At 35.5% G+C, this 20,026-nt stretch overlaps 1 protein-coding gene across 3 annotated transcripts in view; it reads left to right on the plus strand.

Moving 5' to 3' along the window:
• Window positions 1-20,026, plus strand: part of RAB3GAP1 (RAB3 GTPase activating protein catalytic subunit 1) — a 107,011-nt gene that overhangs the window by 36,427 nt on the left and 50,558 nt on the right. For all 3 annotated transcript variants that reach the window (XM_012740106.2, XM_012740107.2, XM_012740108.2), the window contains exons 6-7: window positions 15,091-15,210; window positions 17,909-18,074. In XM_012740106.2, coding sequence (XP_012595560.1) covers window positions 15,091-15,210; window positions 17,909-18,074 — 286 coding nt within the window. The remainder of the gene's footprint in view (window positions 1-15,090; window positions 15,211-17,908; window positions 18,075-20,026) is intronic.

Below are 20,026 nucleotides of genomic sequence, written 5' to 3' on the forward strand. Positions count from 1 at the left end.
TTCAAAATGTCTCTGAACTTTATTTATTTTGGATGAGATGGTGTTAAAACATACCACCACCAAAATGGCCCTGGTGTGAGTATATGGTTAAGAAAGGAGTTCTAATTAAAGGAAGTTTATTTACTGGTTTAAACTTATTCTATTAGTTTGAGTTGGTCTTTTGATTTTTTTTTAATTGAAGAATTTCTAAGGGAGGGGAAAATGATAATGTCTCTGTTTATTTCTTTATTCCTCATTTCATTGTGATTACTATAACAAATAGACTATGCAGCATATTTTAAAAAGAAGAAAATTATTTACAAATGCAAATAAATTGGATGTTTCATAAATATACCTGTTTTAGTATGTTCTTTTAAAAATTGTGAACTTAAGCAACTTGAACAACTGAAGAGGGAATTTAATAATTACATTTCTTGAATTTAGTCTAATCCTTCCAGATTTTCTTCTGACCTTTTAAAATATGAGTAGATGTTTTTAACATGACTAAATATATCAAAAGGCAGCATGGTATCACAGAGCATGGGCTTTGCCTGAATTCATTCATTCATCATTAATTGAATACCTAATGTTGGGCCAGATACTAAATTAGGTTTAATTCCTAGCTCAGGCACTTAATATCTCTGCGACTTTGAGCTGTTCTGTAACCCACCCCCACAAAAAGCCTCTCTTGTCCCTTAGTAAGCACATCCTCCCTACATCCTTATAATCCCTGGAATTACTGATCTGTTCTTGGTCACTGTAGTTCTAACCTTTTGAGAGTGTCAACTAAATAGAATTATACCATATGTACTTATTTGAGACTGGCTTCTTTTACTCAACATAGTGCCTTTGAGATCCTTTGAAGTAAATTCTGTATGTCAATAGTTTGTTCCATTTTATTGCTGAGTAGTATTTTAAGAATATCCCACAGTTCATTTACTCATTCATTCATTTATTGAGGGATATTAGGGTTGTTTCTAGGTTTTGACATTTATGAATAGAGCTGCTATAAATATTTATGCATAGGTTTTTGTGTGAAAATATATTTTCACTTCACTTGGGTAAATACCTAGAGTGAGATTGTTAAGTCATAGGTATTTAATAAATGTATGTTTAACTTTATAAGAAACTGCCACATTGAGAGTAAGCTATATCATTTTGCATTCCTACCAACAATATATGAGAATTCCAGTTTTACAAGCCTTACCAGTACTTGATGTGATCAATATGTTTAATTTTAGCCATTCTAGTAGATGTGTAGTAGTATTTTATTCTAATTTTAATTTTGTGTTTATTTCCCATTGTATCTTCTCTGTGTTGAAGTCTTTCATAAAGTCTTTTGTATATTTTTTAATTGGGGTGTTTGTTTTCTTACTGTTGAGTTTTTAAGAGTTGTTTAAATTTTGTGTATATGGGCCAAATCTAACTTACTGCCTGTTTTTATATAGCTTGCAAGCTAAGAATGGTTTATGTATTTTAAAATAGTTGGGAAAAGAATCAGAAATTAATAATTTATGATTTGTGAAACTTATATGAAATTTAGATATCAGAGTTCACAAATAAAGCTTTATTAGAACATAGCTGTCCTCATGTTTTACATATTATCTGTTGCTACTTTGAATTGAGTAGTTACAACAGAGATTGGATGGCCTACAAAGCCTAAAATATTCACTGTCTGGTTCTTGTCTGAAAGAGTTTGCCAACCCCTATTTTAAAAGATGGGAAAATTCAAAGGTCATTAAAGATTCTCTTGAGTTAGTATATCTAATTGAAATGGGAACTATGTGTGGCTTTTGGTAGTGGTTTATATGTTGATTAAATAAACTTAGGTATAGATTATCAAAAAAAAAAAAAAAAAAAAAAAATTTTGTGTATAAATCCTTTCTAGACTATATGATTTGTAGATACTTTCTCCCAGACTGTAACTTATCTTTTCATTCTCTTTGCAATGTCTTTTCTAAAACAAGTTTTAAAATTTAATGAAGTTCAGTTTATTAATTTTTTATTTTATGGATTGTGCTTTTGGTGCCATGTCTAAGGACTCTTTGCTCTAGATCACAAATTTTTCTCCTGTTTTTTAAAAGATATATATATATAGTTTTTTAATTTTGGAATAATTTTAGGTTTACAGAAAGGTTGAAGACTATTCTAGTATGCTCGTCACTCAGTTTCCTCCTACTATTAACAGCTTATGTTACCATGGTACATGTGTCAAAACTGAAAAACCAACATTTTTATATTATTATTAGCTAAACTTAATTTAAGTAGTTTTTCCACTAATGTCTATTTTCTTTTCGAGGATCCAATCAAGGATACCACATTGCATTTACTCATTGTGTCTCCTTAGTCTCTGGTCTCTGAAAGTTTCTTAGTCTTCTTTGTTTTTCATCACCCTGATAGTTTGAGGTACTGGTCAGATATTTTGTAGGATCTCCCTCAATTTGGATTGGTCTTATGTTTTTCTTAAGATTATACTGGGGTTACAAATGTTTAGGTTACGTAAAAAAAAAAAAAAAAAAAAAAAGATTATACTGGGGTTAGGTGTTTTTGGAAAGACTACCACAGGGGTGAAGTGCCCTTTTCGTGATACCAGGGTACATGCTATTATGACTTAAATCATTAGTGATGTTGACTTTTATCACCTGGCCAATTTTCCTGTGTTTTATAATAAAAGATTTATATTTTATATTTTATGTTTATCTTTTTCAAGTTAATTTTTGTATAAAGTAGGAGGTTTAGGTTCTTTTTTTATATATGGATGTTCAGTTCCAACACCATTTATTGAATAGTATCATTTCTCCTTTGAATTGCTTTTGTGCTTTTAAAAATAATTTGTGTTTATTTTTGTGGGTGTATGTCTGGATATTCTTGATTTCTGTAGTTTTATAGTAAGTCTTAAAATTGGGAAGTGTGATTTCTCCAATTTTATTCTTTTCAAAGTTATTTTGGCTATTCTGGCTCCTATGCCTTTCCGTTTACACTTCAGAATTTTTTTTTTTTTTTATTTCGGCATATTATGGGAGTACAGATTTTAAGGTTTCAATAAATGCCCATTTCCTCCCCTCCCCCCAAAAGTCTGAGTCTCCATCATGACCATCCCCCAGATGGTGCACATCTCACTCATTATGTATTACACTTCAGAATTGATTTGTCTATATCAACAAAAACTCCTGCTGGGATCTTGATTGGAATTACTTTAAATGTTTAGGTTGGTTTGGGGAGAATTGATATCTTTACCATGCCAGTTCTTCCATTTTATGAACATGGTAGGTCTCCAGTTTATAAGACTTCCTTGATTACTTCATCAGTGTCTTATAGTTTTCAGCATACAGATCATGTAAATGTTTTGTTACATTTATACCTAATTATTGCTTTCTTTTAAAGGAACTATTGTAGTAATGTTATTTTTAAGATTTTCATTTCCAATTGTTCATTGCTAGTATATAGGACTCTGACTGATTTTTGTGTGTTTACTTTGTATTCTGTGAGCTTGGTAAACTCTATTAGTTCTTGGAGTTTTGTAGTTTCCTTGATATCTTTTATATATTTAAACAATCATGTTGTCTGTGACTATGGATAGTTTTATTTCTTTTCTAATCTGTTTTTTTTTTTATTTGCCTTTTAAAACTGGTTAGGGATTCCAGTAAAATATTGAGTAAGAGTAGTAAGAGTAGATGTGTTTGTCTTGTTCCTGATCTCAGGGGGAAAGCATTTGGTCATTTATCATTAAGTATGATATTAGTTGTAGGTTTTTTTGTAATGCTCTTTATCAGGTTGACAAAATCCTCTTCTGTTCCTACTTTGCTGAGAGTTTTTTTTTTATCATGAATGGATGTTGAAGTTTGATTTTTCTGTTTAAATTGATATGATCATTTGTTTTTTCTTCTTTAGATTTTTAATATGATTGCATTGATCGATTTTTAGATATTTAACTAGCTTTGCATTCTCAAGATAAACTCCACTTCTTTGTGTTATAATTTGTATTTTTGTGGTGTGTGTGTGTAGCTGTATTTGACATGTTAATATTTTGTTGGGGAGTTTAGTTTCCATGTTCATAAGGGATATTGATTGGTCTGTAGTTTTCTCATATTTTGACTTAGGTATCAGAATAATGCTGGCTTTATAATGTGAGTTGGGAAGTGTTTTGTTCTCTTCTATTTTCCAGAAGAGATTGTATAAAATTGATGTTATCTTCTTTTAACTGTTTGATAGAATTTGCCATTGAAACTTTCTGGGCCTGGCGTTCTCATTTGTTGAAGTCTCAGTCCCTTCTAGCGTCCAGGCTTTAAACAGAAATCTTAGTTCCAGTTCTTTGCCTCATGCACACCTAGATCCCTCAGAGGCCATTCAGTGAGAGAACATTGCAACCTCTGTGGTGATTTAGATTGATGAAATAAATCTAAAGGATATAGAAGGACACTGGTGTGTGTGGGTTATATAGTAGAGAGATTGGGAGCATCCAAAAGATATGCAGCTGCCTATTTCCATTGCTTCATTAGCAAAGGCACAGTTGTGGAGGATATTAGGTTGGTGCAAAAGTAATTGTGGTTTCAGACTGAATTTTAAATCATCATAAGTAGGCTCAAACACATCTTTATTAATCAAAATAGGAACCATTACAATCAACACATTTTTGCCAAAGAGAAATAAATTTGTGGCCGGGTGTGGTGACTCATGCCTGTAATCCTAGCACTCTCAGAGGCTGAGGCGGGTGAATCGTTTGAGCTCAGGAGTTCGAGACCAGCCTGAGCAAGAGTGAGACCCCGTCTCTACTAAAAAAATATATAGAAAGAAATTAGCTGAACAACTAAAAGTATATATAGAAAAAATTAGCCAGGCAAGGTGGCGCATACATGTAGTCCCAACTACTCAGGAGGCTGAGGCAATAGGATTGCTTGAGCCCAGGAGTTTTAGGATGCTGTTAGCTAGGCTGATGCCACAGCACTCTAGCCTGGGCAACAGAGTGAGACTCTGTCTCAAAAAAAAGAAAGAAATTTGTTTACTCCTATAGCATGAAAATCTATACTTTGGGATTCAACGAACTCTTGGGAAGCATTTTCTGCATCCTGCTGGTTGTGGAAGCATTTTCCCTGCAAAAAGTTGTTGAGATGCTTGAAGAAGTGGTAGTTGGTTAGTGAGAGGTCAAGTGAATATGGCATGTGAGGCAAAACTTCATAGCCCGATTTGTTCAACTTTTGAAGTGTTGGTTGTGTGACATGCAGTCAGGCATTGTCATGAAGAAGAATTGGGCCCTTTCTGTTGACCAATGCCTGCTACAGGCATTGTAGTTTTTGATGCATCTCATTGATTTTCTGAGCATACTTCTTAGATGTAATGGTTTTGCCCGGATTCAGAAAGCTGGTGTGGATCAGACCAGCAGCAGACCACCAAACAATGACCAAGACCTTTTTTGGTGCAAGTTTGGCTTTGGGAAGTGCTTTGAGCTTCTTCTGGGTCCAACTACTGAGTTGGTTGTTGCCAGTTTTCAGATCAAATCTACTTTTCGTAGCACATCAGCAATCTGATGGAGAGTTTAAGAAATGGTTCGTCATCGTCGTTGCGTACAAGAAAAGAAGACAACACTTCAAAATGACTTTTTTGATTTTTAGTCAACTCATGAGGCACTCACTTATGAGCGTTTTCACCTTTCCAATTTGCTTCAAATGCCAAATGACCGTAGAATGGTCAACCTTGAGATCTTTAGCAACTTCCGTGTAGTTGTCAGAGAATCAGCTTCGATGATTGCTCTCAGTTGGTCATTATAAACTTCCGATGGCTGGCCACTGTGCTCCTTATCTTCAAGGCTCTTGTCTCCTTTGCAAAACTTCTTGAACCACCACTGGTGGTGGTATGCTTGTTAGCAGTTTCTGGGGCAAATGTGTTGTTGACGTTTCTAGTTGTCTCCACTGCTTTATGAACTTGAATAAGAAAATCGTTCAAATTTGCTTTTTGTCTAACATCATTTCCATAGTCTAAAATAAATAAAAAATAAACAGCAAGTGATGTCATTAACAAAAAAGTAAAGGGAGAAATGTGCATTAAAATCATGTATAACATAACCACATTTGTTTAAGAATGTATGCCTATATCAATTGGCAAATTTCAGTAATGTTAAAACCACAATTACTTTGCACCAACCTAATGATATTTGATATTGTGCTTCTGGAAGCATGATTTCCAGCCCAGCCTTATTTATATTTATTATGAGGGCGGGGCATTCTTGGACATAGCCTAGCCTGGATACATGCCAAAGACCACTTTCCCTGGACTGGATACACCTCATCAATCTTAGACTTATGTAATTCACATTATGATTGCTAGGATAAAATACATGGTATTCTCAGCTGTAAACAGACATTTCTTTCATCATTCTCAGTCTCGCCAGTCTATCACAACATAGTTTTGCAGACATTTTTGTGAGACATACTAACAGACTTTAAGCAGCTAAACAGCTTATCCTATAAAATATTAGCTCCCAGTCCCTAGCTGTTAGTGCTTGTATCCACAGCTGATAATCTCCTGGGATTCTTCAGTCACTTTGCATGCTCACTTCTGCCTTTCAGTTCCCTCTTTGTCTCTGTTATCCAGGAATTTCCTTTTTTTCAAGTTCAGCTGTGTTTTTTTTTTTTTTTTTTTTTACAACATTGTCATATTTGATTAGGTATTTCTGTGTTTTAAGGGAAGGAGGGTCTGTGTCATGTCAGTTTGCCATATGGTTGGAAGTCACTTCCAGTTTTTCTTCTTTGATCTTTCTTAAAGATTAGAAAGCCAACAATAAAACTTCTGAGAATTGTTTAAAAATTAAGCATATTAAAAGTATATGCATTTTCTTTTATTCAACAAGCATTATTTTTGAACATTTACTGGAAACCAGATACTGGAATACCAAGGATAAAACATGGTCCCTGCCTCAGTAATCTTTGAGACTAGTAGGAAGACAGATAAGGGATCAAACATTGACAACATTGTGTGATAAATGCTCTCATAGAAGGCAGCACAGGGTTGGCTGCAAACTTGTGGGAGGTACCCCTACTTTAGACAAGATTAAGTTAAGAAAATGTTTCCAGATGAGATAATACTTCACCAGAATCCTGAAAGATAAGTGAGAATAAGCCCAGGTAAATATGCTTACTAATAAGTTAGGTGAAAAGATATTCAAGGCAAAGGGACAGCATTAGTAGAGGTGATGATGCCTAAATGAACTTTTGAAAACTGTAGCAAGTTTGGAAAGCCCGGAGTATAACAGCAGAGCGTTGTGAATGGGAAAAGATTAGAAGAACTTTCATATGTAGTTAGGACTAATGTGAACCAGGCATCTTAAAAGGAGTTCCTAATGTTCTCACACTGTTATTTTATTCATAGAATTTTTATTATAATAGTTAAAAATTAAATTTCTCAAAATTTTCAAGGATGCAAATTTCTCATCATGCTTAGCAACTGCATAATAACATACACAAGTTTTCACCTATAAATTTTTTTATGAAGCTAAAATTAATACTAAAGCAATGGCAGTACAAATTTGAAAACTATTCTACAGTATACTCATTTATACCAAAAATATACAATTAGTATATGTTGACCTTGTCAGAATGGGACAGTGTGTGATTAAATTAACTTTTCCATGTCAAATTCTAGAAAATAGATTTTTGGCATTTTTGTCAAGTGTTCAATTTTGGTAGTTTATCTATTGATCTATAACTATTAATATTTTGAGATCTTCTAGTTTCAATTTTTATTTCAAACACCTCCCAGATTAATGCTAAGCCTAATGATTATATAAGTCTTTATGAGTATATGAATTATATATATGTATTTTTTTGGATGGGTTGCTTATGGTTTATTGTCATCTCTTTTATGATGTACTTCCACATTAACTAGACCTTATGATATAAGTTTTGTTTTTTAAATAGATTACGTTTTAGAGTAGATTAACAGCAAAATTGAGTGGAAAGGTACAGAGATTTCTGATATACTCCCTTTCCCCACACATGCATAGCCTTCTCCATCATCAACATTCCCCACCAGAGTAGTACGTTTGTTACAGTTGATGAACCTACGCGGACACACATTGTCACCCAGAGTGCATAGTTTGTGTTAGGATTCACTGTTGGTGTTAGGCATTCTGTGAGTTTGGACAAGTGTATAGTGACAGGTACCCACCACTATGGTTATCATACAGAATTGTTTTACTGCCCTAAAAGTCCTTTATGCTCTTCCTGTTCATCCCTGCTTCCTCCTAACCCCTGGCAACCACTGATCTTTTTACTGTCCCCATAGTTCTGGCTTTTCCAGAGTGTTGTAAGTTGGTATGCAGCTTTTTCAAATTGGTTTCTTTCACTTTTAGTAAGTATTTAAGTTCCTTCTGTGTCTTTTCATGGCTTCATAGTTCATTTCTTTTTTCTTTTTCTTTTTTTTTTGGAGACAAATTCTCATTCTATTGTCCGGGTTAGAGTACCGTGGCATCAGCCTAGCTCACATCAACCTCAAACTCCTGGGCTCAAGCAATCCTCCTGCTTCAGCCTCCTGAGTAGCTGGGACTGCAGGGATGCACCACCATGCCCAGCTAATTTTATTTATAATTTTAATTTTTTTTAATATTTTATAAATATATATAGTTGTCCAGCTAATTTCTTTCTATTTTTTAGTAGAGATGGGGTCTTATTTTTGGGGAAACACGGTATAAATAAAGCTGTTATAAGCATCCATGTGTGGATTTTGTGTGGGCATAAACTTTCAACTTCTTTGGGTAAATACTGAGGAGCATGACTGCGGGATTTTATGTTCAGTTCTGTAAGAAATCACCAAACTGTCTTCCAAAGTGGCTGTGCCATTTTGGATTCCCAGCAGCAGTGTTGCTCTATGGGATCCTTGCCAGAATTGGTGTTGTCAATGTTCTGGATTGTGGCCATTCTAATAGGTGTGTAGTGGTATCTTATTCTTTTAATTTGCATTTCTCTGATTATATATGAGGAACATCTTTTCATATGCTTATTTACCTTCTATATATATTCTTTGCTTAGGTGTCTTTGAGGTTTTTGGCCCTTTTGTTTTAAATTGGGTTGACTACATTCATGTTTTTGAGTTTTAAGAGTTCTTTGTATATTTTATATAATAGTCCTCTATCTGATAAGTCTTTGGCAAATATTTCCTCCCAGTTTGTGTTTATCTTTTCATTCTCTTTACAATGTCTTTCACAAAGCAGAAATTTCTGATTTTTTTTTTTTTTTTTGAGACTGAGTCTTACTTTATTGCCCAGGCTAGAGTGCCGTGACGTCAACCTAGCTCACAGCAACCTCAAGCTCCTGGGCTCAAGCAATCCTTCTGCCTCAGCCTCCCGAATAGCTGGGACTACAGGCATGCGCCACCATGACCGGCTGATTTTTTCTATATATTTTTAGTTGTCCAGTCTTTCTGTTTTTTTAGTAGAGACGAGTCTGGCTCTTGCTCACACTGGTCTCTAACTCCTGAGATCAAACAATCTACTCGCCTTAGCCTCCTAGAGTTCTAGGATTACAGGCTTGAGTCACCACGTCTGGCCAGAAATTTCTGATTTTAATATGAAGTCCAACATATCAATTCTTTCTTTTATGTATTATGCCTTTGGTGTTGCATCTAAAAAGTCATCAACAAACCCAAGATCATCTAGATTGTCTTCTACATTATCTTCTAGGAGTTTGTTGTGTTTTTTTGTTTTTTCTTAATAAGAGACAGGATCTTGCTTTGTCACCCAGGCTAGAGCGCAGTGGCGCAATTATAGGTCACTACAGCCTTGTGCCACCATGCCTGGCTAATTTTTTAAATTTTATATAGTAAGGGGGTACTCCTGCGTTTCCCAGGCTGGTCTTGAACTCTGGGTTCAAGTGGATCCCCTTGTCTTTGCCTCCCAACGTGCTGGGATTACAGGCATGAGTCATCTTTTAAGAGTTTTATAGCTTTGCATTTTGTAATTATATCTGTGATTAGCTGTTTTGTTTGTTTGTTTTTTTGAGATAAGGTCTTGCTCTGTTGTCTGGGCTAGAGTGTAATGGTGTCATCATAACTCACTGCAGCCTCAAACTCCCAGGCTCAAGTGATCTTCCCATCTCAGCCTCCCTAGTAGCTGAGACTGTAGGCACATTGCTGCCATACTTGGCTAATTTTCTCTCTCTCTCTCTTTTTTTGGTAGAGATAGGGTCTTGCTTTGTTGCCCAAGCTGGTCTCAAACTCCCATGCTCAAATGAGCCTTCCTCCTTGGCCTCCCAAAGTGCTAGAATTACAGGCTGGAGTCACTGTGCCTAGACTGTGACCCATTTTGAGTTAGTTTTTGTGAAGGGTGTAAGCTCTGTGTCTAGATTCATTTATTTGCATGTGCATGTCCAGTTGCTGCAGTACCATTTGTTGAAAGGACTATCTGTTCTCCATTGTATTGCCTTTGCTACTTTTCAGTTGTTGACTTTGCAGATCAGTTGACTATATTTATGTGGGTCTATTTGTGGGCTCTCTGTTCTGTTTCACTGATTTGTCTGTTCTTTTGCCAGTACCACACTATTGATTTCTGTAGCTTTATAATAGTTCTTGAAGTTTGGTAGTGTTAGTCCTCCAACTTTTCTTTTTCTTTAATATTTTGTTGGCTATTTTGTTCTGGGTTTTTTGCCTCTCCGCATAAACTTTAGAATCAATTTGTTGATGTCCTCAAAATAACTTGCAGGGATTTTTATTGATATTGCATTGAATCTATAGATCAAGTTGGAAAGAACTGATATCTTGATAATATTGTCTTCCTGTCCATGAATATGGAATATCTCCATTTAAAAATTTAGTTCTTTTATATCTCTCATCAGAGATTTTTAGTTTTCCTTATACAGATCTTGTGTATATTTTGTCAGATATATGTATTTTTTCTTAAATGTGATTTTACCGTAAATATTCTTAAATATATTTTTTCAACATTTCACAATAGCTTTCATGCCAGTACATTCAGATATACCTTATCATTTTTAATGACTGGTAAATATTCCATAGAGTATGTGTTTTGAGTGGGTAATTATGTACTCGCTCTTCTATTGAAGGATATTTAAGTTGCTTCTGGATTTTTATAATTAAAATATTATAATGAACATCATTGTACACATATCTTTTTGCATTTATATCAGTGGTTTTTTACAGTATAGCTATGAAGCAATATAATTAGTTTGAGGTTTATTAATTTTAATGTTGATATATTCTGCCCTTTTGCCCTCTAAAAATGTTCTTAAAGTTTATATCACCACCTGTGGTAATCCAAGACTCTTGCCAACACTGGAGCTTATTAGTATTTTATGTTTTTTGCCAGTAGGTTGACAGGGATATCTTTTTTTAATTTTTATTTTCCTAGTAACTAGTGAGATTGATCACCTTTTCATAGACATTAGTCATTTATATCTCTTAATCTTTAAAATGTATACCATTTTTTCCTCAGTTTTTATGTATATTTTTTTGTGGTGAAACATAACAAAATTTACCATTAACCACTTTTAACTGTACAGTTCAGTGATAGTGAGTATATTCACATTTTTGTGCAACCATCACTCTGTCCACGTCCAACTTTATCGTCCCATACTGAAACTCTATAACCATTAAACAATAACTTACATCCTCCCATCCAAGCCCTGGTAACCACCAATCCACTTTCTGCCTTTTTAAATTCTCCTCTAGGTACCTGTTATATGTGGAATCATATAACATTTGCCCTTTTGTGACTAGCTGTTATTTTACTTAACATAATGTCTTCAAGGTTCTTCTATGTCATGGTATATATTAGAATTTCATTCTTCTTTAAGACTAAATAATATTTTGTTGTATGTATATACTTCATTTAGTTTATCTATTCATCTGTTGATAGAAATTTGGGTTGTTTCCACCTTTTTGCTATTGTGAAAAATGCTGCTATGAATGTGGGTGTACAAATTTCTAATTGAATCCCGACTATCAATTCTTTTGGATACATACCCAGAAGTGGAATTACTGGATCAAATGGTTAGTCTGTGTTTAATTTTTAAAGAACTACCACACTGTTGGAGTTATCTTGCATTCCTCCTATCAGTGTCCAATGGTTCCAATTTCTCTACATCTTTGCCAACATTCTTGTTGTTTTCTTTGATAATAGCCATTCTAATGAGGGTGAGGTGATTGTCTCATAGTACATTTGATTTACATTCCTTTAAGGTTAGTGATATTGAGCATTTTTTAACGTAATTATTTGCCATTTGTATATCTTCTTTGGAGTAATGTCAGTTCAGATCCTTTGCTCATTTAAAAGTCTTGTTCCTTTTTTTATCGTTGATTTTTGTTCTTTTTTTTAAGCCTCCACTTAATGTTAGTTTACTTGTGAAAGCATGCTCTCAGGCCTCAAGTAGACCTGCTAGGGAAAGTAAATCTATTACTTATATTGACATTTTAAAGATTATAGCAGTAGCAAAAAGATGTTAGAATTCAGAGAAGGGAGCACATTTGATGGGTGATAGGGTGGTATTTCAGGTAAATCTTTAAAAAAAAAGGTTCATTAGGATTTGGATATTTAGTAATGGTAGAGTGGCAGAGAGGCAGACATTTTAGATGGAGAGAACAAATACATAGGGCATAGAAGGTATATTGCAGATAAATAGAAAGCAGTTCAGTTTGGCTTATTTGTCATTAATGGGAGTATACACTGGCACTGTGTGTGTGTGTGTGTGTATGTGTGTGTGTGTGTACAGCGAGGGAGTTGTTTGGCAGTAACCATCCATGTTAAAAATGCATATGTTCTTTTATCTGACACTGAACTTCCAGGAATTTGTTATGCAAATGTATGTGTAGAAATAGACAATTGCAGTATTATTGCAACCACACAAAACTTGAAACAAAATACTGATCAGTAGGGGATTGCCCTTTGAAAAGAAGGTATAGAAATTATATACATATAGTATAATCTTATTTGGGGATAAAGTGGTTACAAGGACAGATGAAACATTTCTGGAAAAATAAACAAGAAACTGTTGATGGTTTCACACTAGTGTGGAGGATGGCATGGGGGAATGTACTCATTTTGTTTTCTTGCTTCCAAGGACATTTGAAAAAAAGAGAACTATGTTTTAAATTAAAGACCTTCAGAGCTGGCCGGGCGCGGTGGCTCAAGCCTGTAATCCTAGCACTCTGGGAGGCCGAGGCGGGCGGATTGCTCGAGGTCAGGAGTTCGAAACCAGCCTGAGCAAGAGTGAGACCCCGTCTCTACTATAAATAGAAAGAAATTAATTGGCCAACTAATATATATATATAAAATTAGCCGGGCGTGGTGGCGCATGCCTGTAGTCCCAGCTACTCGGGAGGCTGAGGCAGAAGGATTGCTTGAGCCCAGGAGTTTGAGGTTGCTGTGAGCTAGGCTGACGCCACGGCACTCACTCTAGCCTGTGCAACAAAGCGAGACTCTGTCTCAAAAAAAAAGACCTTCAGAGCTTAAAATTCAAAGCTCTGAATTCTTTCCGTTATTTGATGCTGCTCTGCATAACTCATTTTGATTTCAGGGGTAGGAGGGTAGAGGAGAGGTGAGGAAATACACTAAGTTGTTGTCATCTAAACAATAAACAGATTACGAATTAGACTTTTTAAAGACATCTTTACTGCTGTCTGAGGGATTTTTTTGAGGAGAATGTTCATAAAAATAAACATTTATAACTTTACATATCCACAGATTATTAGGCAAATAAGTAATTCTTTTCATTAATAATTTATAAAAATATTAACTAAAAATAGGCCAGGCAAGGTGGCTCATACCTATATAATCCCAGCACTTTGGGAGGCCAAGACGGGAGCATCACTTGAGGCCTAGAGTTTGAGACCAGCCTGGGGAATTTAGCAAGACCCTGTCTCTACAAAAAAAAAAATTAAAAAATTAACTGGGCTTTGTGTCACATGCCTCACATGCCTGTAGTCCCAGCTACTGGGGAGGCAGAGGCAGGAAAATTGCTTAAGTCCAGGAGTTTGAGGTTATAGTGACCTATAATGGTACCACTACACTCCAGCCTGGGCAACAGAGCAAGACGTGTCTCTTAACTAAATAAAATTAAATTGAAAAATTCAAAATACATTGAGGAATAGATAGGACAGGAATTTTCAGTAGGCAAGATCACTAACTTGACCTTATATTTTGGTAAAATTTGGCAGAAAATTTGTAACTTTAAAGAATGTGGCAATTAAATGAGATGTTTTCATTAAATGTAGATAATTGTAACAAGATTAAGCAGTTTTATGATAATTTTGTGACTTTTATCTAATGTATGTTTTTGTTTTTTTTTTTTTTGAGTCAGAGTCTCACTTTATTGCCCAGGCTAGAGTGAGTGCCGTGGCGTCAGTCTAGCTCACAGCAACCTCAAACTCCTGGCTCAAGCAATCCTGCTGCCTCAGCCTCCCAAGTAGCTGGGACTACAGGCATTCACCACCATGCCCGGCTAATTTTGTATATATATATATATTAGTTGGCCAATTAATTTCTTTCTATTTATAGTAGAGACGGGGTCTCGCTCTTGCTCAGGCTGGTTTCGAACTTCTGACCTCGAGCAATCCGCCCGCCTCGGCCTCCCAGAGAGCTAGGATTACAGGCGTGAGCCACCGCGCCTGGCCTAATGTATGTTATTGAATACAAGAATTCCTTAACTAGGATACTTAGTAAACTGTGTTCTCACTTTTAGAGAGCACATGTACATCATGACTGATATTTTCCTCCAATTTAGTGAATCTATCAAAATTTTACTTTCTCCATTGGTAGACTTAATGTTGTCATTCATTACAGCAAGATTTCAGTGTTTGCTTTCTTCTTTTATCTTGTAAACTTAACTTTTAAGGCAAAACTTGTTTAATGATCTTTCCTTTGTGATTTCAGTAAATTATTTTTAATTTGTAAAGAATAGAGGGGAGCTAGTACGTAGATGATGGAAATACTTCTTAAAGAAAATTCAGATTGTTGTAGGTTCGGTTGCCATTTAAAAAAAGGAACACCTGTAGTTCAAACCTGACTTGTTAAACATTTCCTGTAGGGAAATTTTGTCATGTTTTTTAAATAATGGATTTTTACATTCTGAAGTTTCCCCAGTTTAATGCAGTGATTCTTTTTTTTTTAAGGTATGGGTTGCGCGAGTTCCTAGTGATTGCCCCTGCTGCACACAGTGATGCTGTTCTCAGTGAATCTAAGTGCAACCTTCTTCTGAGTTCTGTTTCTATTGCTTTGGGAAACACTGGCTGGTACGTGGACATTTCAGAAAACCTAGACAATAAGTTAAAACTATTTTTACTGATAATTTATGAAGGAAAATGGTTACTAAATGTTAGGTTTTTTACTATAATTAGCAATTTAGTAAATATGTATTCACTACCTCTGTAACTGCATCCTTGCTATAAAGAACTGCTAGGTAACTTAGTTCATGAACAAACTGAAAGCCTAATTTAGGGGTATCCTTTTGGAGCAACTAGCTGAGTCTTAGTCAATCACAGCAGCTGAGGTTTGGCCAGTCACGGGTTGCCACCTGATCAGATCATGCCCAAACAAGACAAATTGAGAGTTGTAACCAATTAAGCTGTTTCTATACTTCACTTCCCTTTTTTGTCTATAATTATTGTACACCCATGTTGCTACAAAGCAGAGCTCTTTATCTGAACCTCTTCTGGTTCTGCGAGTTGCCCAATTCTCAACTTGTTCTTTACTGACATAAACTATGTTAAATGTAATTTGTTGGAAAAAAAGTTTTTTTCTTTTTTTGGAGATAGGGTCGTGCTCTGTTGCCCAGGCAGGAGTGCAGTGGCATTAATATAATCCACTACATCCTTGACCTTCTAGGCTCAAGTGATCAAATGATCTTCCTGCCTCAGCTTCACAGATAACTGGGGCTACAGGCATGCGCCACCATACCCAGCTAATTTTTTAATTATTGTTTTGGTAGAGATGGGGGTCTCACTATGTTGCCCAGGCTAGTCTTGAACTCCTGGCTTCAAGCCACCTAAAATTCTAGGATTACAGGTATGAGCCACAACACCTGGCCTGAAAATTTTTCTTTTAACAATGTACTTGCATTTTTTTTTTTTTTTTTTTTTTGAGACAGAGTCTCACTTTTGCCTGGGCTAGAGTGCCGTGGCGTCAGCCTAGCTCACAGCAACCTCAAACTCCTAGGCTTAACCAATCCTTCTGCCTCAGCCTCCCGAGTACCTGGGACTACAGGCATGTGCCACCATGCTTGGCTAATGTTTTTTATATATGTATTTTTTAGTTGGCCAATTAATTTCTTTCTATTTTTAGTAGAGATGGGGTCTCGGTCTTGCTCAGGTTGGTTTTGAACTCCTGACCTTGAGTACTCCTCCTGCCTCGGTCTCCCAGAGTACTGGGATTATAGGCGTGAGCGACCATGCCTGGCCTATACTTGCATATTATTATACTAGAATTTGATATATAAGGACACAATTAACAAAACCTATATCGAGGCCATTTCTAAAGGGAATCTTATGGAAATATTAAATGTATATTTAAAATGAAAAAATTTGCTATCCTTTTGTGCTTTCAAATGTTTAGTTATTTAAATTATGTTATAAAATCTAATTTTAGAACTTCAGAAATTTTAGATATTACTTGGATTAACTTTTTAAAACTTATTTTCAAGTATCATTAGGCCCTATTCTTAAATGGAAGTATTTAAGAAATGAAATTTGATTAATCATTATTCTATTATTTTCAGTTTTATTTCATTTGCATATAAAGTAGACCAGTAGACACTAACTGTAAACTTACTGAGAAAAAATGAATGTATTACAGTAGATGTACTTTATAGTGAATAATTGGGATTTACTTTCTTAAGGAATGGTTAGTCTATTTAGTAATGTAGCATTATTAATTTGGGAATATGTTTGTACAGTCCATTGTTGTTATTTAAGGTAGTTATATGTGTAACTATGAAGTTGCCACAAACACTGAATTATTAAATCCTGACCCATTACTTCTAGGAGAAATACAAGGTTAGGTTCCTGTGAGCCTCTAGTCACGCTTCTATCAATCAATTAATACATAACTTTGTTTTATGTGAGTTTCTTTTTAAAAAAAGAGTTACTTTATTTAATATATATTGTTGAGTCATTAAAATTGAACCTACAGCCAACAGCTGTGTAACTCGTGTGAACAAAGTTTGTCTAACACACACATTTTCTCTGTAAGGCACATCACAATCTTCTTTTGCTTAGGAATACTACCTTACAATTATGCTTGGAGGCTGTTTAAAGAATGAAACCACCAACACAAACTACAAAAATGTAAAAAAAAAATGTAGTACTATATAAGATTATGAAAAAGATACTTGTTTATAGTATAAGAGCTGAAACAAGCAGATTGAGCATTGCCTTGTTTGTCCTCAGCTGAGAACTTGTGCAGTTGGGTGACTCAAATTTTTGCTGCTCTGCACATGTCTGCAATGACTGTGAAAATGCTGCAAGTATTGATTTTGGGGTCACAAATAAATTTAGTAGGTTAATTTGCAAATATGGAAATCTGTGAATAATGAAGCTTGAATCTAAATTATAAAGTGAAATATTTCACTAAAATATTGGTTTAATTATTATTAATACCTATGGATTAGGTTTTATTATTAATTTGGGACAAATCTCGCTTTTATTCAAGATAATTTTCATTCTGTTGTTTCCTGACCTTAGCCATTTTAGAACAATTTTCTGACTAACCAAAGTGCTACTAGATGATAGTTTCTTCAGTTTAACAGTATAAAGAGAAAAGGAGCTAAGAATGTTTTTGTTATAAAATAGAAACCTGTGTTTTTGTAGTGTTCCTTGTTCAGTGCTTTTAAATATTTGAGATTAAAATAATTTCATATGGGAAAATGTTAAGGTTTAGGAGTTATTTAGTGTTTATTAAGCTTGCATTCTATTCGTATTTAATCATATCTTGCAGCCAGGTGCCACTCTTTGTGCAGATTCATCACAAATGGCGAAGAATGTATGTGGGAGAATGTCAAGGTCCTGGTGTCCGGACTGATTTTGAAATGGTTCATCTTCGAAAAGCACCAAATCAGTACACTCATTTATCAGGTCTGCTGGATATCTTCAAATCAAAGATTGTAAGTTGGCATTGACATTGCCGATCTTATCTGAGGTCCAGGTAAAAGTAATGATTTGGTAATTTTATTGAGTATATAGAAACATTTCTCTATACTATAACATTTCTTAGAAGAAAGCTGTACTTGACTATATAGATTATTTTGTGTGTTTAAAGAGACAAAATACTCAATTATAGTTTGAGTGTACTAATGCTAAAGAAGCAACTGATTTGTTTTTTCAATCTGTTAATATTTGTCGATGGTGTTCTCTCCTATTTGTTGTCCTCAAAAAGTAATATTGCCAATCTCCCAGCTTAGCAGGGTTCAGGTAGTAGTTTGTTTGGGGCTTCGATTGTGAGCTCCTTAAGGTTGGAACCCTTTGGGTTTTGAATTTCCTTCCTTCCTTCCTTCCTTCCTTCCTTCCTTCCTTCCTTCCTTCCTTCCTTCCTTCCTTCCTTCCTTCCTTCCTTCCTTCCTTCCTTCCTTCCTTCCTTCCTTCCTTCCTTCCTTCCTTCCTTCCTTCCTTCCTTCCTTCCTTCCTTCCTTCCTTCCTTCCTTCCTTCCTTCCTTCCTTCCTTCCTTCCTTCCTTCCTTCCTTCCTTCCTTCCTTCCTTCCTTCCTTCCTTCCTTCCTTCCTTCCTTCCTTCCTTCCTTCCTTCCTTCCTTCCTTCCTTCCTTCCTTCCTTCCTTCCTTCCTTCCTTCCTTCCTTCCTTCCTTCCTTCCTTCCTTCCTTCCTTCCTTCCTTCCTTCCTTCCTTCCTTCCTTCCTTCCTTCCTTCCTTCCTTCCTTCCTTCCTTCCTTCCTTCCTTCCTTCCTTCCTTCCTTCCTTCCTTCCTCCCTCCCTCCCTCCCTCCCTCCCTCCCTCCCTCCCTCCCTCCCTCCCTCCCTCCCTCCCTTTCATGTTCCTAGTACTGAGAGCAGCAGGGTTAAATGGGACCTGCTGAATATATCTTTTTGTACTATAAAAACACTTGCTGAATATATCTTTTCATACTATAAAAACACTATCATAGGCTGAGTGCGGTGACTTATGCCTGTAATCCCAGCTCTTTGGTAGGCCGAGGCAAGAGGCCAAGAGTTTGAGACCAGCCTGGGTAACCTAGTGAGACCCCATCTCTACAAAAAATAAAAAACAAATTAACCAGACATGGTGGCACATGCCTGTAGTCCCAGTTACTCAGGAACCGGAGGTGAAAGGATTGCTTGAGCTTAGGAGTTTGAGGTTGCAGTAAACTATGCTGATGCCACTGAACTCTACCCTGGGCAGCTGAGTGAGACCCTTTCTTCAAAAAAGAAAAAAAAAAAACTTTCTAGGTTCAAATGCCAGAAGTACTGCTTAATTTTACATGTAGTATTTTGGGAAATTTTTGAAAAAGGCAACTATGTGTTAATATCTCCATTAGTTTTCTTTTTCTCCTATCTCCATTAGTTTTCCTTTTCTCCTACCAAAAGTCTTCAATGACTAAAATTTTTAGATCAAATTTCTGGTCAGATGCAAATATTAATACTTTATTGCTTCTTAAGAAAACATTAATGAACATTATTTTGGGGTCTTTTCTGTCACTCTTCCATGTAGCTCAACTTTTCTTTACTGAAAGTAGGGACATGCTTGATTTGTGGAGCCTGATGTAGGCTATTTATTAGCTGTACTTAAAAAACAGTTTTTATAACATCATCTATCAAAACTTTAATGAAACTCACTCTTCTGATATGAAACATCTCTCAAAATTGATTTGAGAAGAATTGAACTTAATTAAGATCTGATTTGGATATTTTAGAGGTTTTATAATAGTTAAAGCTATGCAATATGTGACTCTCCTCTACATCTTTATAAAACTGTCTTTATAAAAATTATTTTTTAACATTTCATGTGCTTCAGGGCACTCACCTTTTAGTGGCAGTTTATTTCATTTTCACAGAGATCTTGTCATTAGCAAAGGCTTCATTCAGGAGGCCCAGTTTTGCTCTTTGG

This window comes from Microcebus murinus, chromosome 8 (assembly GCF_040939455.1).
Source record: "Microcebus murinus isolate Inina chromosome 8, M.murinus_Inina_mat1.0, whole genome shotgun sequence".
NCBI lineage: Eukaryota > Metazoa > Chordata > Mammalia > Primates > Cheirogaleidae > Microcebus > Microcebus murinus.